The 18104-nt window shown below is 40.7% G+C and overlaps 2 protein-coding genes across 5 annotated transcripts in view; one reads left to right on the top strand and one right to left on the bottom strand.

Annotated features, from left to right (window-relative positions):
* trpm6 (transient receptor potential cation channel, subfamily M, member 6) overlaps positions 1-9714 on the top strand; it is a 20718-nt gene extending 11004 nt beyond the window's left edge. For 2 of the 3 annotated variants that reach the window (XM_082555846.1, XM_082555845.1), the window contains 21 exons: positions 105-233; positions 334-585; positions 704-878; positions 1741-1855; positions 1934-2130; positions 2231-2363; positions 3554-3992; positions 4303-4960; positions 5267-5358; positions 5529-5631; positions 5878-5924; positions 6042-6106; positions 6203-6228; positions 6345-6395; positions 6538-6603; positions 6711-7009; positions 7132-7214; positions 7291-7496; positions 7591-7642; positions 7761-7873; positions 8553-9714. In XM_082555846.1, the coding sequence (XP_082411972.1) occupies positions 105-233; positions 334-585; positions 704-878; positions 1741-1855; positions 1934-2130; positions 2231-2363; positions 3554-3992; positions 4303-4960; positions 5267-5358; positions 5529-5631; positions 5878-5924; positions 6042-6106; positions 6203-6228; positions 6345-6395; positions 6538-6603; positions 6711-7009; positions 7132-7214; positions 7291-7496; positions 7591-7642; positions 7761-7873; positions 8553-8647 (3396 nt within the window). In that variant the 3' untranslated portion in view covers positions 8648-9714. Of the gene's footprint in view, positions 1-104; positions 234-333; positions 586-703; positions 879-1740; positions 1856-1933; positions 2131-2230; positions 2364-3553; positions 3993-4302; positions 4961-5266; positions 5359-5528; positions 5632-5877; positions 5925-6041; positions 6107-6202; positions 6229-6344; positions 6396-6537; positions 6604-6710; positions 7051-7131; positions 7215-7290; positions 7497-7590; positions 7643-7760; positions 7874-8552 lie in introns of those variants that run through there. The other variant, XM_082555847.1, reaches the window with a different exon arrangement.
* rorb (RAR-related orphan receptor B) overlaps positions 9022-18104 on the bottom strand; it is a 22553-nt gene continuing 13470 nt past the window's right edge. The window contains exons 1-10 of one of the 2 annotated variants that reach the window (XM_082555848.1): positions 17473-17692; positions 16802-16887; positions 16550-16691; positions 15925-16356; positions 15347-15468; positions 14828-14960; positions 14572-14679; positions 14329-14439; positions 13969-14081; positions 9022-13725 (exon numbers count right to left, since the gene is read on the bottom strand). In XM_082555848.1, the coding sequence (XP_082411974.1) occupies positions 13561-13725; positions 13969-14081; positions 14329-14439; positions 14572-14679; positions 14828-14960; positions 15347-15468; positions 15925-16356; positions 16550-16691; positions 16802-16887; positions 17473-17491 (1431 nt within the window). In that variant the 5' untranslated portion in view covers positions 17492-17692 and the 3' untranslated portion in view covers positions 9022-13560. Of the gene's footprint in view, positions 13726-13968; positions 14082-14328; positions 14440-14571; positions 14680-14827; positions 14961-15346; positions 15469-15924; positions 16357-16549; positions 16692-16801; positions 16888-17472; positions 17693-18104 lie in introns of those variants that run through there. The other variant, XM_082555849.1, reaches the window with a different exon arrangement.

The following is an 18104-nucleotide window of genomic DNA, read 5'->3' as shown; positions in this document are numbered from 1 at the left end:
CACACGATAAAACATTTCTCTTTCTCAAAGTGCATCATGCAAATGATTATTATACATTGTTCTCATCCTTCTGTCTGAATGTCTTTTCTCTGATTCAACTGTAGATGTCCTACTTGGCCTTTCTGATGTTATTCTCCTATGTTGTCCTGGTGAAGATGGAGGATCAACCCAGTGTTCAGGAGTGGCTGGTTATAGCATACATCTTGTCAACTGCAGCAGAGAAAACCAGAGAGGTCAGAGGTTCAGTTCTTAGCAGAATATATTAAAAAGTGTTACAGGAGAATATAAAATCACAAGTCAGTAGTAATGTAAGTTTCTATCTTTTGTAATTAGATATTAATGTCTGAGGCAACAAAACTGAGCCAGAAGCTGAAGATTTGGTTCTCAGAATACTGGAACATATCAGATTTCATCGCCATCCTGCTTTTCGTGGCCGGACTGGCAATGCGTTGGCACTCTGATCCCTACCGGACAGCAGGGCGCCTCACATACTGCCTGGACATAATCTTCTGGTTTATCAGGGTGATGGATCTGCTGGCCGTTAATCAGCATGCTGGCCCTTACCTCACCATGATCACTAAGATGGTGTGTACAGACTGCACAGCACTCACTGGAAACATAAAAAGTTGAGAAGTGTGTGTGTGTGTTATTTATTTATTTATTTATTTATTTTTTAGTAACCTCTCACTCTCTCTGTGCCCAGACCAGAAACATGTTTTACATTGTGGTGATGATGGCAATAGTGCTGCTGACCTACGGAGTATCCAGGAAGGCTGTCCTGTCACCAGACGAGGAGCCATCATGGAGCCTGGCTCGAGACATAGTCTTCCAGCCCTACTGGATGATCTATGGAGAGGTCTATGCATCAGAGATAGACCGTTAGTGGCCCAATAACACTAGATACTTATTAACCAAAGGGTTTTTTTTTAAGCAGTAGAATTTAACCTTTATGATTTTTGCATTGCCCTGAGTTCTTGGAAATACTGACTCGAAGATTGCTGCAAGGCTAATTCGTCACTTATCCTATTCCACTTGAATTAAGGTCATTCAAACAGTCTTACCTCACAAGGTGAGCTTTGCTTGACTCACCTTTGTATTGCAGTGCTTGTTATTGACTGCAGCTGAAAGGAGTTCTTTGTTTCAGAATTTAGACAACTTCACTTATTACAGGGGCTGATTCTTCGTGCATAAAAAATATGCTGCAAATAACAAAATCACTTAAAATGTAATTGGTATAAATGACTAAGGGAGTTACAGTACATGTAGGTCCTTTTGCTGCTTTTAGTTGAAGGTGTAACTTAGATTGTTCAAAAAATAAAGTTTGGACACTTCCAAAGAGCTATGTCTGTGTCTTCTATAAGAAGAGCAGCAAACAAATCAGTGCAAGGTCTGTCACACTTTACCCTGTAAACAGTGCCAATTCTCTTACTTTAAGATTTTTTTAATGTACTCTGCTCCAGCGTGGATTTAGGCAATCTCGGTTGCTTCTGATGTCTCAGACCAACTGAGTGATGTTAAAATCTGAGCTCTGTGTCGGCTGTACCATATGTTGGAAGACTCTGTGCCCTTTTCTTGTCCCTGTAGAGTTTTATATGAATCTGGTTCTAATTTAGCATTCATGATGCAGAAGGAGATTCATACCAAGTCTCTGACAGTTTTTGTATGATGAATAAGAATAAAAAAACAAACAAAAAACTATTGCACTGTGTGTAAGATCTGCGTATTTTTGTGTGTCAACAGCATGTCAGGAAGATGATTCATGTCCTCCTGCATCCTTTCTTGCACCATTTCTCCAGGCTGTGTATATGTTTGTCCAGTATATCATCATGGTCAACATCCTCATCGCATTTTTCAAGTAAGCATATTGAAAAATCTTAGTTTATAGTAATTGTTTGAGGGGCTACCCTTCAATAAACCAAACTCTTGTTAACAGCAACGTCTACTTTGACATGGCATCAACATCCAACAAGCTGTGGAAGTACAACCGGTACCGCTACATTATGACCTATCAAGTGAGACCGTGGCTGCCACCGCCCCTAAACCTCCTCAGTCACATGGACCTGGGTTTGAGAGCTATTTACAAGAAATTTAGTGGCGACGCTGAGCGGGAAGAGAGAGCCTCTGGACTTAGTAAGTACCACAGCATATTTTCTGGAAAGGAAGAAAATGGTGATAGTTTAGCAGCTATCTCTACACTTGTCACTTCTTCCATCTCACTTGTTTTTACTAGAGCTCTATCTGGGCCACGAGGATCGCAAGAAGCTGCATGAGTTTGAGGAGAGATGTGTGCAGGCCTATTTTCACGAGAAGAGTGAATGCCCGCTCAGCAGTCAAAAGAACAGGATCAAAGTCACAGCTGAGAGGTAGGACTGCAAACAAGGGGCTTCTCATTTCTTTTGTTTTGTTCGATTATTTAAGATGAGCTACCAGCGCTTGTGTGTTTCTGCTTGATCTGTGTCTCGCTCTCCAACCTGCCATATCACTATGGCTGGAAACTTTGTAGCCTTGTAAATTTGTCTTGTTTGGGAGCCATGCACAGGATCATTGCTTTGATGTAGAGTTCCTTTTGTGTCCGATGCAAGAGCCAATAGATTATTTCTTCTATAACACGAACAATCGCTCTGTCTGTCATCACATTGTTAAGTTTAATATTGATAAGTTTGATAAGTATAATAAATAATGAGGTATACATACTGTGCCAAGATGAAAGCAGTTAACTCATGTAACTAGATTTAAATGAAGTATTAGAGGCGCATTAAGATAAAAGATTATTGTTCATTTTCACAATAAAGCCAAACTTTTGAGATTAAACTTATTATTATTTTGAGAATATGTGGAGATTAAAGTCGTCATTTTAAGTCAAACAACTGCGATGGCTGCTGTACCCATTGCAAACATTGCAAATTGCCTTGTGTAGAAGAGTTACTGAAATACCTTGATCAGTTTTCATATCATGTCTTGTGATACAACATAAACCCTCTTTACTGCACAAGGGTGTAACCATTGATTTTCTTGCATCTGTCATTGCCAGCTGTTTCATTTTTGCATAAATCGGGGGTTAAAATCTGGTTTTTCCTTCTGACCAGATGCAGCTTTCTGCGTTAAAACTGCATTTCTGTGCTTATCACCACACCGTGTTTATGTATTTAAAAATAAATAATTTCCTTGTTACTAAAACCAACTCTGAAGTATGATTTCACTAACTCATCTACACAAGACATTATGTAGAGGGTTTAGCAGCCGTAGCAGTTGTTTGACTTGAAACGATAACTTTAATCTCCGTGTTTCAAAGTACTTTTTTAATGTGCCTCCAATGCTCCTTCTTACAAACAAGTAAGTAGGTAGATTCTTAAATGTTTATTTACTTTGTCTCACATACCAGCTTATATATAGCTTGTGCTTGTATTGTGATCCTACTAACACAGGCTTCCTTTGCTTTTTGTGAATTTACAGCTGAACATGTGGCTGTGTTTAGTGTACAAAAAGCATTTAACGTCAGTAAATAAATCGTAAAAACGTCATTCACCATTTTTGCTCATATTTGTTCCATCAGAACAGAAGAGATGTGCATGATGGTGGGGGAGGTTTCAGAGAAGGTCAACTTCATTCAGGATAGCCTGTCAGACTTAGACTCTCAGCTCGGTCATCTCCAGGACCTCTCTGCTCTGGCTGTGGACACCCTCACTCTTCTTTCTGCATCCAACAACCTACATCAGGAGGAGACACGCCTGGCTCAGTGTCGGCTCATTACAGCATCCCAGCACGCCATCCCTCACAGCTGGACCCTTCCACACAGAAGTGGAGCAGACGGTGATGCGGCTAATATACAACGATTGGTGGCCAAGCCGTATAAAAGTACCCCGCCTTCATTGCTAAAGGGCTACACCTTAGCAGGAAATAGACGGGAATCACAGGAGTGCCATGTAGGAGTTAGGGGAAGCAGGGGAGGAAGATATGGACACACAGAAGAACCAGAAGAAAGGGCAAGAGAGGTGCTTACTGTTGTCTTCTAGTAATGTTGTTTCACAAGAAGGAAAGAGAATGCACTACTCCCTCACACTAAATACAATGTTTTGATCCTTAAACGTTTGTCATGTTAGACTCTTTGAAAGGAGAGGTAGTTGTTGCAAACCTGAACATGGCCTTTAGGGGGAGACAAGCTAAAAGAGATCCATAAAGTATCCATAAAGTCCTTATTTTAATGTGATGTAATCTCTTCACAGCTTTATGACATTAAAAGTAAATAACCACTGACTTAAAGAATTTAAAATACTTTGATAATCACTTATTTTTTTCCCATAGGATCATCCATGTGAGAATCAGCAGGGAGCTTCTGACCCAGGGTCTTGTGCGTCCCTCTCCCACTTTAACAGTGGAGGATTTTCTTCGGTCAGAGATCAGACACCCTGTGAGTCCTGTGAACCATCCCAGTGTGGGTCTCCTCTTTCTCCCAGAGGCTTGGAGTCACTCCATTTTAAATTCTGGACTTGTGAGCCATATTTGTTTACCAGTCAGGAAGAAACATCCATGGAAGAGGAGGATGAAGTAGAGGAAGAAGGAGAAGAGAAAGAGGAGGAAAACACACAGGAAGAACCACCTAACATAGACGTGCACCGAGCCTCCAGCAGTGCTTTTCTGTTCGACCCAGAAGACATCTCAGAGGGTTTGACAAATCCTGCCTTTTCTTGTGATGATAGTCAGCCAACTTCTCGGTCCAGAAATTCCAACCAGTGGAGAAAACCCATAAAATCCCCAAGGTGGGCATGTTTGTCGAGGGACCGTCCGTATGGCTACTGCAGATCTTTGTCATCCAGCATGGAGAATATGACTTTCGCTGGAGCACCCCTCAGCCCAACCAGGGGATCCTTTCCTTCTCTCAATGAATCAATGAACAATGAGAGTTTGCTTGGTAGGAGGGGTTTAAAGAACAATACATCACTAAGATGCAGCAGGAGCCAAGGTATGATAACGCATGGGTTTGAAAATCAAGTTAATCTTTGGACGCTGATGGTTTAAAGCAATGAGTTTGCATGAAGAGCTTTGTGATATGTAGCACATGCAAATCTTAACAATTTTGCAAGTCAGAACCAACAATGTCATAAAAGAACTTTAAGGGTCATTCAGGTCATAAGCAGTCATTTTCTCTGTATCTTGCCCCTGATGAAAATGATCAAAAGGAAATTTTGAAAATCTGTGTGTACCTTGTCTATTTTTTTATCATGCATTTACACACAATAACAGATAATGTACGTCTGTGTTTCTGCAGAGTGGTCCAAATCATCTGACTTTACTCAGGTCTTGGACAGCAAAGGCAAAAACAAAAAGACCGTGAAGATACGAGAGAGCAATCTAGATTTGGTAATATGAAAAAAGTTGTGCTCCTCATAGCAGAGGATCAGTCAGGTGCAAAACATGGCACAAAGTCATAAAACTAAATCCCTGCTATCTTTGTGAATGGGTTTTTCATTTTCGTTTGGTGGTTCTTTACAGAGAAGCTTTTCCATCTCTTTATTTGTTTTGGAAAATAGAGAGCCATGCATTCCCAGTTGTCTGATGTCAGCTGGGGAAGGCGCCGGAGGTTGATAGGAGAACCCACAAGTCGGTCGGCTTCAACCAGCCTCAGTCAGCTCAGTAAGACCTGCATTTAGATAGAGTACATGTTGTATTTGTACCCAGAGCTTTCAGAGAGCATCTGCTAGTATGCATCACTCTGCTTCCTCTGTATGTATGTACAGTAGAACGAGAAGAACGACAAGGGTTGTTTTTTCATATTAAAAGAAACAAAGTTTGATATGTGTATGTGCGATGTTTAAATTATCAACCACTTGAAGTTTCTTATGTTTTACTTAAAAACTGTTAATATCAATATTTTTTCAGATTTTGAACAACTGGATTTGCTGCAGAAACAGGTCTTTTCGCATCAGGTAAAGATGTGGTAAAGTGTGGTAACAATATTTTGTAATTTGTGGTAACATTAGCGATAGTAATGCTAAAATAATTAGTGTAAAATATGTCAGTGTTCTTGCTTTGATTACTGGTAGGATGTATGGAGCCCCACGCACTCAGCTTGGAACAGCTGGGCCAGGTCCATGAGTCGCAGGTCTTCGTAAGTCTCCTTTCTTTTTTAGCCTTCCAGATTTACCCTGAATTTATCGAAACTTTTTACTTAAACGTAACAATGTTTTCTTGATGCCTGTTGCAGAATACAGAGTGGCATTTCAGCTGAAGGTATTTCTGGACGTACAGATTGAATACATTTTCTGTAACATGTGGTCATGTAGTGTCTGTTATAGTGAGATGTATTTGTTTTGTTTTTTAATGCCCTGTAATCTTACCTGCTGCAGCCAAGAACTCCTCATTCCAGTCCACTGACAGTTTGTATCCACACTACTCAGGTATTTACACGATCTGCAGAAAATTATCTAAATTAAATAATAGATCCTGAAAGGATCATCTATTGTGCATCTATTGTTTTTGTGATTTCTCGTACATTAGCTCATCTGTAGTTTTGCCTGTATCGTGCCTGTGTGTTAACAGCTGTGGAGAGAAACAATTTGATGAGACTGGCTCAGACCATCCCTTTCACTCCTGTCTCAATCATGGGTAACTTGCTTGTTTGATTTAGGATTTATTTATTTTTTCATTACTGTTGTTTTACCCCCAAAATCCATTTCTGTGCACTTAATCAAGTTTTTGAACATTCTCTGTAGGAGGTGAAGAGGTGAGCGTTTACTCTCTGGAGGAAGTAGCCTCTGATGCTGACCCTGAATCCAGCTCAGTCTCTTCCTGGTCATCACGAGGCCTGTCTGCAATCCTGCAGCCCCTCTTGAGCGAAGAAGGCTCTTTGGATGGGGGCCTCCGGCAGGGCCGCCGGGTTCTCTGTACATGGGCAGAACAGGATGTGCTCAGACCCGGGCTGGTATACGTGGTGAAAGGTTTCAGACCAGAGGTGGTTCGTGTCTGTAAGAAGTACTTCCATGGTAGCACAGCACTGCAGCTTTGTTTAAGGGTAAATCTTTCAAGTAATCAAGGATTCGTCTACATTTGCTGGTTAGCAAATCTTTTACTTTTCACAGTTTTGAATTGAGTTTCAAGTACTTCTAACACTATGATCAATTTTTGTTTGTGAAGGAGATACAGCAGCAGAGAGCGGCCCAGAAGATGATGCAAGTGTTTAACCAAGTCAAACCTGATGATTTGCACCACTCACCAAGGTCACTATTTTATCTTTCCTATGTGTGTGTGTTAGGTGTGTCCGTGCATTTAATAACTGCCCCTTCTATCCACCAGATTTCTTGACGTATCACTGGTCCTCTGGCATTCTAATGGTCAGTGGCTGACGATTGAAAGGAATATGTCTGGTGACTTCATGAAATACAACAACAACACGGGAGAAGAGATCACCCCCTGCTGTTCACTGGAAGAAATGCTTCTAGCCTTTTCCCACTGGACCTACGAGTACTCACGCAGAGAGCTGCTGGTGCTCGACATACAAGGCAGATACTTTTACTTTACTTTGCATGTTTGTAGTTGCACATGTGAGATGTTGAGTCTTTTTTTTAAAATCTGTTCCCTTATTCCTTTTGACAGGAGTGGGAGAGGAGCTGACTGATCCGACAGTCATTATGGCAGAGGACCAGAGGTGCAGTAACCATTTCTGCTATGCGTATAAGTGATATTTATATTCTCTGATTTTAGAAATTCACATTTTATCCCATATGTACTGATGAAAGTCTGCACTCTGACTGACTCTGTTGCAGTGTTAGCAGGGGTGAGATGCTTTTTGGACCTGATAATCTTGGAGACGCTGGCATCAATGGTTTCCTGCAGAAACACTCTTGCAGCGCCTGGTGCCACAGACTAGGTCTAAAAGGTCAGAAACATACAAAACCTTGTCTACTGTTTTTTTTCTGATCCAGTGTGTGACATGTGGATTAGCATTTCATTGTATGTACCTGTTTTTGCACATGTGTGCATACATGCCTTTGTATGTCACCTCGGTGTCGTCACTCAGGAGGCCAGCTTGGCTCAGAGAGAAATCCCCAGCAACTTCAAATAAAGACGGCACACACGAACAGCCAGCTAATTAAGCTGCGAGTGTTCGTTTATTTCTATAACAACAGTAGTGTTTGAGGCATGAGGGAGGGCCCGTCTTTGTGCTGAGCGGCCTTTGATTATGTATTAATCATGTCTTTGTGCTGGCGATGTGCTGCTGAGACATTAGCTTTGATTAGCTATTAATTAACGTCTCTGGGTAGACATGATACCGGCATCTAGAGGATAACTGCGCGGAAAGAAACTGTGCTCACAAACAAACAAGCCCAGCAAACAAACACGCAAACACTCAGACACAGTTGTTTTGATATTTCAAAGGTACGTTGTGTTTCCTCTTCCTCTTCTTGTGTCCTCTCCAAGATTTCACCAACAAATCAAACCAAATTATTTATGCTGGATGCGTGGATTTCCTCCCAGGCCTGTCAGTATTCTCTTTCTTGTGGTAATGACTGTGTTATTGGAGCGACATGTCGCTAACTGATGTTTCTGTTGTTCAGATTTAAGAAACCATCCGGACAGCTGCGAGAACAGCACTGATGCGGAGCCAACGTCGGGGACAGAAGAGCAAGAAGACGATGAAACCAGGAAGTGACCTTTGACTCAGGAAGTAGGGAAAAGAAAGCATGGGAACTTTTATAGGTGTCTTTCGTAAACACAAGTTCTGCCTCTTCACAAAAGATCCTTGATAATACCAAAGATTTTGCACTAAGGATGTTTATAGATTTTCAGGGTTAATGAAGGAAAAGCGGTAATCAGAAAACTTTATATAAAAAGATAAAAATATAACTTGTTATTTAACTGTATGTGATAATTCGTGATAGAAAAAACTGTAAAATAAAATGCAGTTTTTGTACTATTTTTAGTTCAGTATATAACTAATAGCTGTATTTTCTCAGGAGACATTATGGATTAATCTGATATATAATATTATGATTTGTATGTGAGTTAGAAAAATGAAGCAGAATCTCACCCATAAAATTTCTTTTTATTTTTTTTCTTCCCACAACAAAATGTCTACAAAAGCGATAAAATATAGAATTTAACAAAAAAAAATCACTTCAGACCTTCACATTGTATATACATCTCAAAGGAGAACTCACTAAGGCCCCTGCATGGCTCTGAACTTCGACCCAGTCTGATCCATCGTTTATGGGCGTGACTCACTTTATTGCAGATGCATGCTTTTACACACACAGTCACTCTTTCGTTCTCGTCTGAAAATGAAGCGTTGGACAGTAGAGCTCGTGGATTTATGGCAGAGTCAGAGTTCAGAGTCAAGCAGAGTCCTCACCAAATGAAAAAGCATAAAATGTAAAAACGGTTCATCAGCGTAATCACATACAGGTTTTTCCTCAGAGTTCCCCTTTTTTGATTGGTTTCTCAAGTAAACTCACACCGTAAAGCATCTACGCCCCACTCTGCCAATCCTTCCACTCCTCACTAGCTATGGCACTTTGAAAACAAACAAATGTCTCTTTTTTTTTTGTATTTTTTCTGTTTTTGTCCTTGTTGTTGTTGTTTTGTTAGTCCTGTGTAAAAGAGGTTCTGTAGCCTAAGTACCTTTTAGGTTTTGGTTACAGATTGCTACATTTTGTTTTATTTGCTCTTGCTGGGATGCAAAGACATTCTAAACAATAAATTAACAAATTTTCAACACTACTCCAATTGCACAAATGTGTAATGCATCAAGAAAGTTTACAAAGCATTGGTAGAGCAGAACGTCATCTCACATCTCGTTTTCTTCCTCACACGCACACATTCACGCGCACACAGCTTTTTCTCAGGAAAGGGAGAAGAAGGTTTGGATTGTGTTCGACTAAGTGTAGGAAACATTTCAAACTCAGCATGTTTTAAAAAATTGTCTGCGCAATTTGTCCGAGTCACGTCGAAGAGCCGACGACTGCTCGTTTGTGCGCTCCGTGATGTCATTCTGTGTTGATGGAGTGGTAAAGGCGCATGATGCGTTCAGCCCCTCACACTGAACAAACTACTCCATAACATTCAGAATCGATTATTCTCCCACAGCAGGTTCAAGGGTTATCCGATTCAGTAAGGCCAGTTCAGAAAGGGCCGTTCAACGCACACATTCAGAGGTTGAGAACAAAAAACTCCCCAAAACATTTCAAATCCAGCAACAAATTAAAATTGGTCACGTATAAATTAGAGCATTTATTTAAAAATCCTTTCAGTATGTGAAAAAATTGCTTTGAACCGACTAAATTGATGTGGAATTTGCCCACAACCCATTCCCCACCCTGCCAAAAAAAACCAAAACAAAAGAAAAAATCCTCTCCCACGAAACCCACATTATCATGAGAAGAGAAAACACAATAAGCCCCAAATGTTTCATTGCTCTGAAACATCATGCAAATAGAACAGAACAACAATAGGCTAATAGTAATAGAAGAATAGTAGTCATAATAAGAACAATAATAATAGTAAATAGTAATAAAATAAAAAATAATCTTACAATGCAAACATGACAGTAGTAAATGCCTCCACTTCTTATTGCTACAGTATCTTACTTACAGTGTTGCGTTGCCACTCGTTCTTGCCGGCACATCCCCACCCCACCTCCCCTTACAGCCCCATCCCAGCCCTCTGATTCACAGTCTAACAAGGGATAATAAAAACGTCACACACAAAAACTTCATAGTCAGAGTTGGAATTCACTGTCCCTGCGGTGTTGTGATGGCGCTTGTGTCACAGCTTACTACTGGACTTCCCTCACTGTCCCAAAAGCAGCAAAAAGAATCAGTAAACATGAGCGTACAGTGGTGAAAAGAGCACACTGATATACAAGTTGTTGTTTTTTTAGTGCTATGTTATTATGATTTTTGCTATATAATCTGGAGTCTAAAGATATTTGGACAGTGAATTCATGCTCTGTACACACACATACACACAGACATACATCTGTCAAAGCCTTGTCTGGGCAGATTTCATTTCTGGCATACACTGGTGGCGTATGCCTTTTTTTTTAATCCTAAAAAGTTATTCTTTTATAATTAATCTTTTTTTTTTGTAAATTTGCAAAAATATTAAACCCTCTTAATGCAAAATCTGAAAAAGAGCTGCTCCCTGAGAGATGCTTTGTAGTGCATCAAGCCTTAATGAGCAAGTGATTGTCTTTTAAAGAGTCACTGGCCTATGATCTGTGGTCGGGTCAGGGGTCGGAGGAAAGATGCTGGACTTTTGGGGAACCTTTACATAGATGCAGCGTGGAACAGATCAGTATAAGCTGATTTTCTAACGTTAACATTGGTACTTGCTCCCTCATTGTTGTTCTCCACGTGGGGAAAAAAAAGATGGAAGGATAATAAATGTTAGGCATACCAGCGGGCTTAAGGGGTACATAACTTTGATGGAAAGTCAAAGATTTGGCCGCTGTGCATTTGCAAAAATCAGAAAAGCTTAATGTTTTAAAATTGCCTAAATAACACTAGATCAGAGTCCATTATTCATAGCATTCAAAACTGAGGTAAAAGTGCGATTTTTAGTCGCTAGTCAGTCCAACATGTCTTCAGGTAATGAAAGTATCATCATCATGCGCTAATGTTCTGTCAAGTGTCTCTTTTTTGGGCTCATTTTGAAAGAGAGCTCTTTAGCCGCGCTGCTGAGATTTCACAGCACTTATAACTTTACAGGAGAGATTCACAGAGCATCTTCTAGTTCTAGTGTGTAGAAACCACTGAAACATGTCTACGCAATGAGATTTCAAATTATTCCTTCACCAGAAAAGACCAATTACAACATGCCTGGATAAATACCCAGTGGAGCCAATGTGATTTTTAAAAAGTGGCCAACAAACAACAAAACATAGAAACTAAGACAAAATGTAAGTGCTAAAAATTATGGAATGACTACATAAAAAGCAAAAATTGATTGTCTATCACACTTTCCTTTTTTCAAATTGTTAATGCCATATTGCAGCTTTAAATGGTATTCTATTCTGGACTAATTTATAACTCTAAGTCAATGCTCTCTTTACTGAAAACACTGCAGAGTCTGTGGTGGTGGAATGAGTACCGCCGATGGAAATGACTGTTAGGCATAACCATTAAGTGAAATATAGTGCATTTTAGTTAAAACGGCTACCTTGATCTGAACAACTGAAAGCATGAAGAGGAGGAAAGGAATAAGATCAGAAAGGCAGTGTGAAAATTATTGCTCTTTAGACAAAGGGTCCTACATATTCACAGCCCACAGGGTCTTTGTCACCCATGGACTGTAATGATTGTGCAAATAGTGATTGTAGGGATGAGGCATACAGCACTCATACATGTTTGAGTGACTGGAAATTTGTGAATCCAATTCAGGTTTGTTTCATTTTTCGTTGCCTTTATTTTGGTGGACAGCTATACACGCCTTCACCGTGATTTCTATCCACTTATATCTGCCAGAATTTTACGGACAGGTCCTAATACATGAGAGATAAAGGTCTGGGTGCATGGGGAATTTGGGAAGAGATTTGGGGTTCATTGCAAGGTCCTAGTCTCTGATTAGCTGTGTGTGGCTGATTGTTCGAAAGCAGTCCAGCTTTTATTGGACGTAATTATTGCAGCGAGAAATAAACGATTGATAAGATGGCAAATCTGCCAGATTCTTTTTCTTGCAAAATAGAATATTTCTGTATATATCTCCAGCTTGAAAAGTAGCAGTAGCCATTATTATTTTTTTAAATCCTTCATATGCTCTCTTTACATTACTATAGGTTCAGAAGGATGTAGTACCTTCTTTACATATGAACAAAATCCAGACAAGGCTTCTATATATCAACAAACCCAAATTGAATCCCGGTTTTTAGCCAGTGTTGTTTTACAAGTCTCAACTTTACAAATTCTGTACACAAGAAACTATCAAATAAAATAAAAACACGTAGACACGGTATAGTCAGCCACAGTGGACTGCTGTATATTTAAATTAAGACTAACTTATTTTAACAGAACAAGAAGTAATACTGGAATCCGCTCTCCACTAGAAGAATATCTACAATAGCTTCTCTAAATCCACAGTTCCCTCCCCCATCCAGCTTCACCATCTTCACATGGAAAATAATTCAAATGATTTTTTCAAAGTTAAATCATTTTAACTTACCAATTTCTTTTTCTTTTTTTTTGTTTAAAGATTGACAGCTTAAAATTGTTCCTAGATATTTTAAAGTCTGTACATTACTGGTCAGTCAGTTCAGTTCAGGAGAAAGGTGGAAGCCCCGCTCAGGTTGTGGCCTGGGGCATGTTTCATTTGTATATACATTCTTCAGACTGTATCGGTGAACAGAATGGGATAAGTGCTGGACATTCCTAGTATTGTTGTCGGGAACTCTAAGCTGCTAGCAGATGACTCCTCACCCACCAGCTTGAAATGTGCCTGGGGGGGCTCGGAAATATGTGGTTGCCACGATGATGACGTAGTCGACATAGCTGCTTTCGTCTCGTTGGATGCGGCTGTCTTACTTTCTTGGTCCTCTGCTGGCGTCATTTGTTGCATGTGGACCACAGGCAGTCACTTGGGCATGGCCATGGCAGAGTTTGGGTCTGGGTTGAAGAGTTCTTTGTAGAGTGGAGGAAACAGGACATTGACTGTTTCTGGGTGGAGTTGCTGGAAGGCCTGAAGCTCTTCAGTGTGGAGTGTGCACAGGGCTGACAACGTTGGGATTCGGCTGATCAGCTGCCGGACAAGAGAGAGAGATGATCAAGGATGAGGAAATTTAAGTGCAGATGAGGACAAGGCTATAAGTCAGTCTTTGTTCTGCTACTTCTGTTGTGTTTTTTCCCATTGAATCACCCATCCTTCCTACCAAAGGAGATCCTGTCTTCATGTTTGATTTCCCTTTTGGTCTTAGCCTATAGATTCATGCATTTTAGGCTTCTATGCCGTTCTAAGTTCTCTCACCATAAGTTCCAGCCCTACCTTGGCCAGTGCATCTTCATCCATGTGGTTCTTCTGCATAATGTGCTGCAGAGAAAAGTAGATCTTCTCCTGGAGCTTTTGAACTTTCCGAGGCTCCATCAGCCACGGTCGATCTGAAAGAAGAATAGACTTTTTTAATGCCGACAGAGTTGATTGAAGGGCAAAATATAAAATTGATACGGCTGTGAGGCCACTGTATAAAATGTTACGTGGTGAGGACTGATTATGCTGCTTGATACAGAATAATGTAAAGAGAGTCACTACCTTATTTTTAAAGTGTTTTTAATTCAAGTCCATGCACATTGCGTCCTGCATTATTATAATATTATAATATATTATTATAAGCAGATTCACACTGACCTGTGGAAATTAGTACAGCTGCTGAGAACAGTGCAATCTCCTCCTCTGTTAGCTGCAGTGAGCACATACTCTTCGCAAAGTCAAACACTGCACTCACTAAGTCATCACAACCTTGGAGGGACGCACAGGGAACGGCAGACAGTAAGAAAAAAAATTAAATTATCTCTCACTTCTTTTTTTAATAATATTTGGCTGTACTCCTCGTTCATACCAAGACAAAATGTTTAGCTAGTAATATCTTACCTAGGGCTTTGAACATCTGCATGCCTCCATACTTCCCTTCAAAGAGTACTGTGTTGTTGAGAGGGTTGAATGCCCTGCACATCCGCACCAAGACTACCTCCAAACAACCTGGAGAGAGAGAGTGATAAATTTGAAGTTGATATACTCACTAAAAGCCAACCAGAGTAAGAAGCCACAGGATATTTACTGTCTGCTGACTGACAGTTTGACCTCTGCTTACATAAAGAGATAGGCCTGAACTGCTCACGTGGCTCACCTGACTTTAGAAGAAGGATCTGGTCATTCTGGCACAGCTCCATAAACCCTGAGATGCGCTTGGCGAACTCCACCACGTACTGGATCGCATGGGTGATCTGGATGGCACACTGCTGCCACAGCACGTCACGGGGCTAGAACCAAAGACCCAGGTTATGTTTGTGTACTTTTGTACCTAGTTATTTCATGTGAGGAAATAAAATAAACGACATTTTTATTTCTATGACTGACATGCTCTGTGATTTCAAATGTGTTTCATTTCTATTACTAGTAAAAGAAACCCCACTAACTCAGTAAACTGAGTTTGAATGAAAGTTCAAAGCATTACGGCATTTAAAACTATATATGTGTGTGTGTGTGTGTGTGTTCTTAATCCTTTTCAGTACTTTAGAAGTAGCTGTTAATTAAATTAATGTAACTAGAAAGGAAAAAAGACCCAAATATAGGGAGAGTATAAGATATAAGGTACTTTGTAATTGTAAATGTCATGTTTCGATGGCGCCATAAAGTCAAACCTCACCTTGCTCTGGTACATCTTGACCTCTTCATAGGAATGTGTCTGCCAGGCTAGCTGCTGCAGCTCATCTGTTGTGTACTGACATGTCTCCAAGTGGGACTTGATGATATTTTGAGCAATACGGTCTGGAAAAGAAGATTATTCATTCATGTCGATTATTCACGTATTCTTTCCCTACACAGTGTTACTATATATATAGCATATAGGAGTATATGGAGTGTGTTAGTTTAGGTACAAGCAGACCTGCACATTAATCTGAAGCATTGTGCACATTGGGTGGCAAGTACTATGGGCAATCTATCGTCCTTTTATATTGCTGTACATTTTCTGCTTGATTTTATATTCTCTAGAATCAGCCTGAAGTGCTTAATCTTAAATAAATCTTAACTTGTGCTAGCAGCCTTAGCTGTGCATACGGTAGTATGACACCTTGTCAGCTGTAAATTTAAGCCTGTCTGATCTCCTGTGTGGCTCTCAGATTAGGACCCTGACTCACGCTGCTGAAAGGACTACTTTGTGAGCAGACATGCAGATTTCCACGTGGCTAAGTCAGGTAGCTTTGAATGATTTTGCTTTCTTACCCAGCTCTCCCATGCTGACATTATTGGGCCCAAGCTGACTCTCCTGGTAGCCTCCATAGCTGAACAGGTTGGGTACTGGCGTCAGGTCGTACACTGGCTCCTGCTTAATGTGCTTCATGCCCGACATGTCCAAACCTGACTGGTCTGGAGACGGCTGGGTGGAATCCATCCCATAGTAACCCCCGGGGACTCCTGCTCCATTACCATGGCCACCTTTGGGTAGCTCAATGACGTGACCATTGGCATAGGTGCCCCCAATTTCATGGTTAAGGGTGGAAAGTCCGTTGGTTAGGCTGGATGAGTAAACGCGTGCCAGAGCTTCTGCTTCGCCTGTCTGCTGTTGCCGCTGCTCCTGCAGCCGTGCCTGGTGCTTCTGCACCTCTGCATACAGACTGTCACGCTGCTTCTTGGACATGCGGCCAAACTTGACCGCTTTATGGGGACAAAAAATAAAATGAAGGATGAAAAGAAATTGCTCCACTAGCTCAGACTGTATCAGATAAGATTGCATATGATCCTATTTTTGGCTGTTCTGCACAGAGAGGGTTGCACATGTATTTGTTTGCATATATTTGCCTGCACACTCATGCACCATAGATATAAATATGTATTTCCTGGACCTCACCATCTCTGGACATTCCTAGGGCAAGACATTTCTGCAGGCGGCAGTGTTGGCAACGGTTGCGGTTTGTTCTGTCGATGAGGCAGTTCCTCTGGCGGGGGCAGGAGTAGGCGGCGTTGTTCTGCTGACTACGTCTGAAGAAACCCTGGTTACATGTCAGCAGAGAATACAGGCTTCAGGTACCCGTCAAGCATAGACTATATGATGTTTCTGAGCAAATGAATCAGACTTTGATTCAGCCACATAGAGTCTCACCTTACATCCCTCACATGTAATGACGCCATAGTGGATTCCTGATGATTTGTCTCCGCAGATTTTGCATGGTATAACTTCGATTTGGGCTGTAAGAAAAAAAGCGAGAACAAGAAAGACTTGCATTACTAATCAGATGGATACGGCCTAGTTTGGAGTTTTGTGAACACCTTGTTGAGTCATCTCACAGATGTCAGACCTCGGCTGGTGGTCTAATTTGATGGTAAATGTACATAACCCAGTTGGGTGTACGACCTCATTGAGATAACAGTGTGCCTGCATACTGCATTTGTGTCACGTTAACTTCAAATTCACAAGGGCACAGTGACATTTGGGCAATTATTATGTGCTTCTAGGAGTTTTCTAATGAATGGGACACCAAGGACTGCATACACACGGTTACACGCACAAAGTAACAAGATTGTGCATGTGTATTCTTTGTGTTACGCTTAAAGGACAGACCCCTGCGGGTTAGAAAGGTTGCCCATAATGAGAAAACACCAAAGGGTCACACATACTCTTCAACCTTTATCTTTTCTCTCTTTCAAACACACACTCACACGCATATGCAAACACATTTGGTCCACCAACTCAAATGCTGTTAGTGTTTAGCAGCCCTTAATCTACATGTGCACTAACTGAACTACGTTTTGTTCATTTTAGGTTTTACTCACTGTGTATAGGCAGCTCCATGTACAGTCACAACCAAAGGCACTGAATATAAACAACAAAAACTATTTCAACACACACGAGCACCTGTCATGGGTGCCTTTGAACTTAGCGTCCATACTGTATGGAAAGTGAAAGCTGCAGTTCCTGTTAAGAGATATGACATAGGTGTAGAGGTAGGCAGGTATGCTGCTGAGATGGCAGTCTCTATAAAGAGATTAGACAGCCTATCTAATCCTAAATTATTTCCCGACGAGCTCCTTCCCCTCCTCTGCTGAGCGCTGGCTTAGCCACAGCTGAAATAGCCATTCACATGTAATCTCCTTGCATACTGTGGGAAATTCTGTACATTTTAGGAATCTCCTGAGAAGTTCAGATATAACGTATGTTCGTGTTTGTAAATTTGATTCCTCTCGTGCGTGCCACCAAACCTTTCGTACAACATCGATGGATGTATGTCTAAAGTATCTGTGTGCACACTGAAGAGCTTACAAGTTTTGGATTTGTGTAGTATTAATTTTGTATTTCATTGATCTTGTGTAGGTGCTTTGGTTTGGCAGAGTTGATTGTGGGTATGTGTGTGTATATATATATATATATATATATATATATATATATATATATATATATATATATA

Source organism: Aulonocara stuartgranti (assembly GCF_965226115.1).
Source record: "Aulonocara stuartgranti genome assembly, chromosome: 12".
Taxonomy (NCBI): domain Eukaryota; kingdom Metazoa; phylum Chordata; class Actinopteri; order Cichliformes; family Cichlidae; genus Aulonocara; species Aulonocara stuartgranti.
This window is presented reverse-complemented; position numbering and strand designations above follow the sequence as displayed.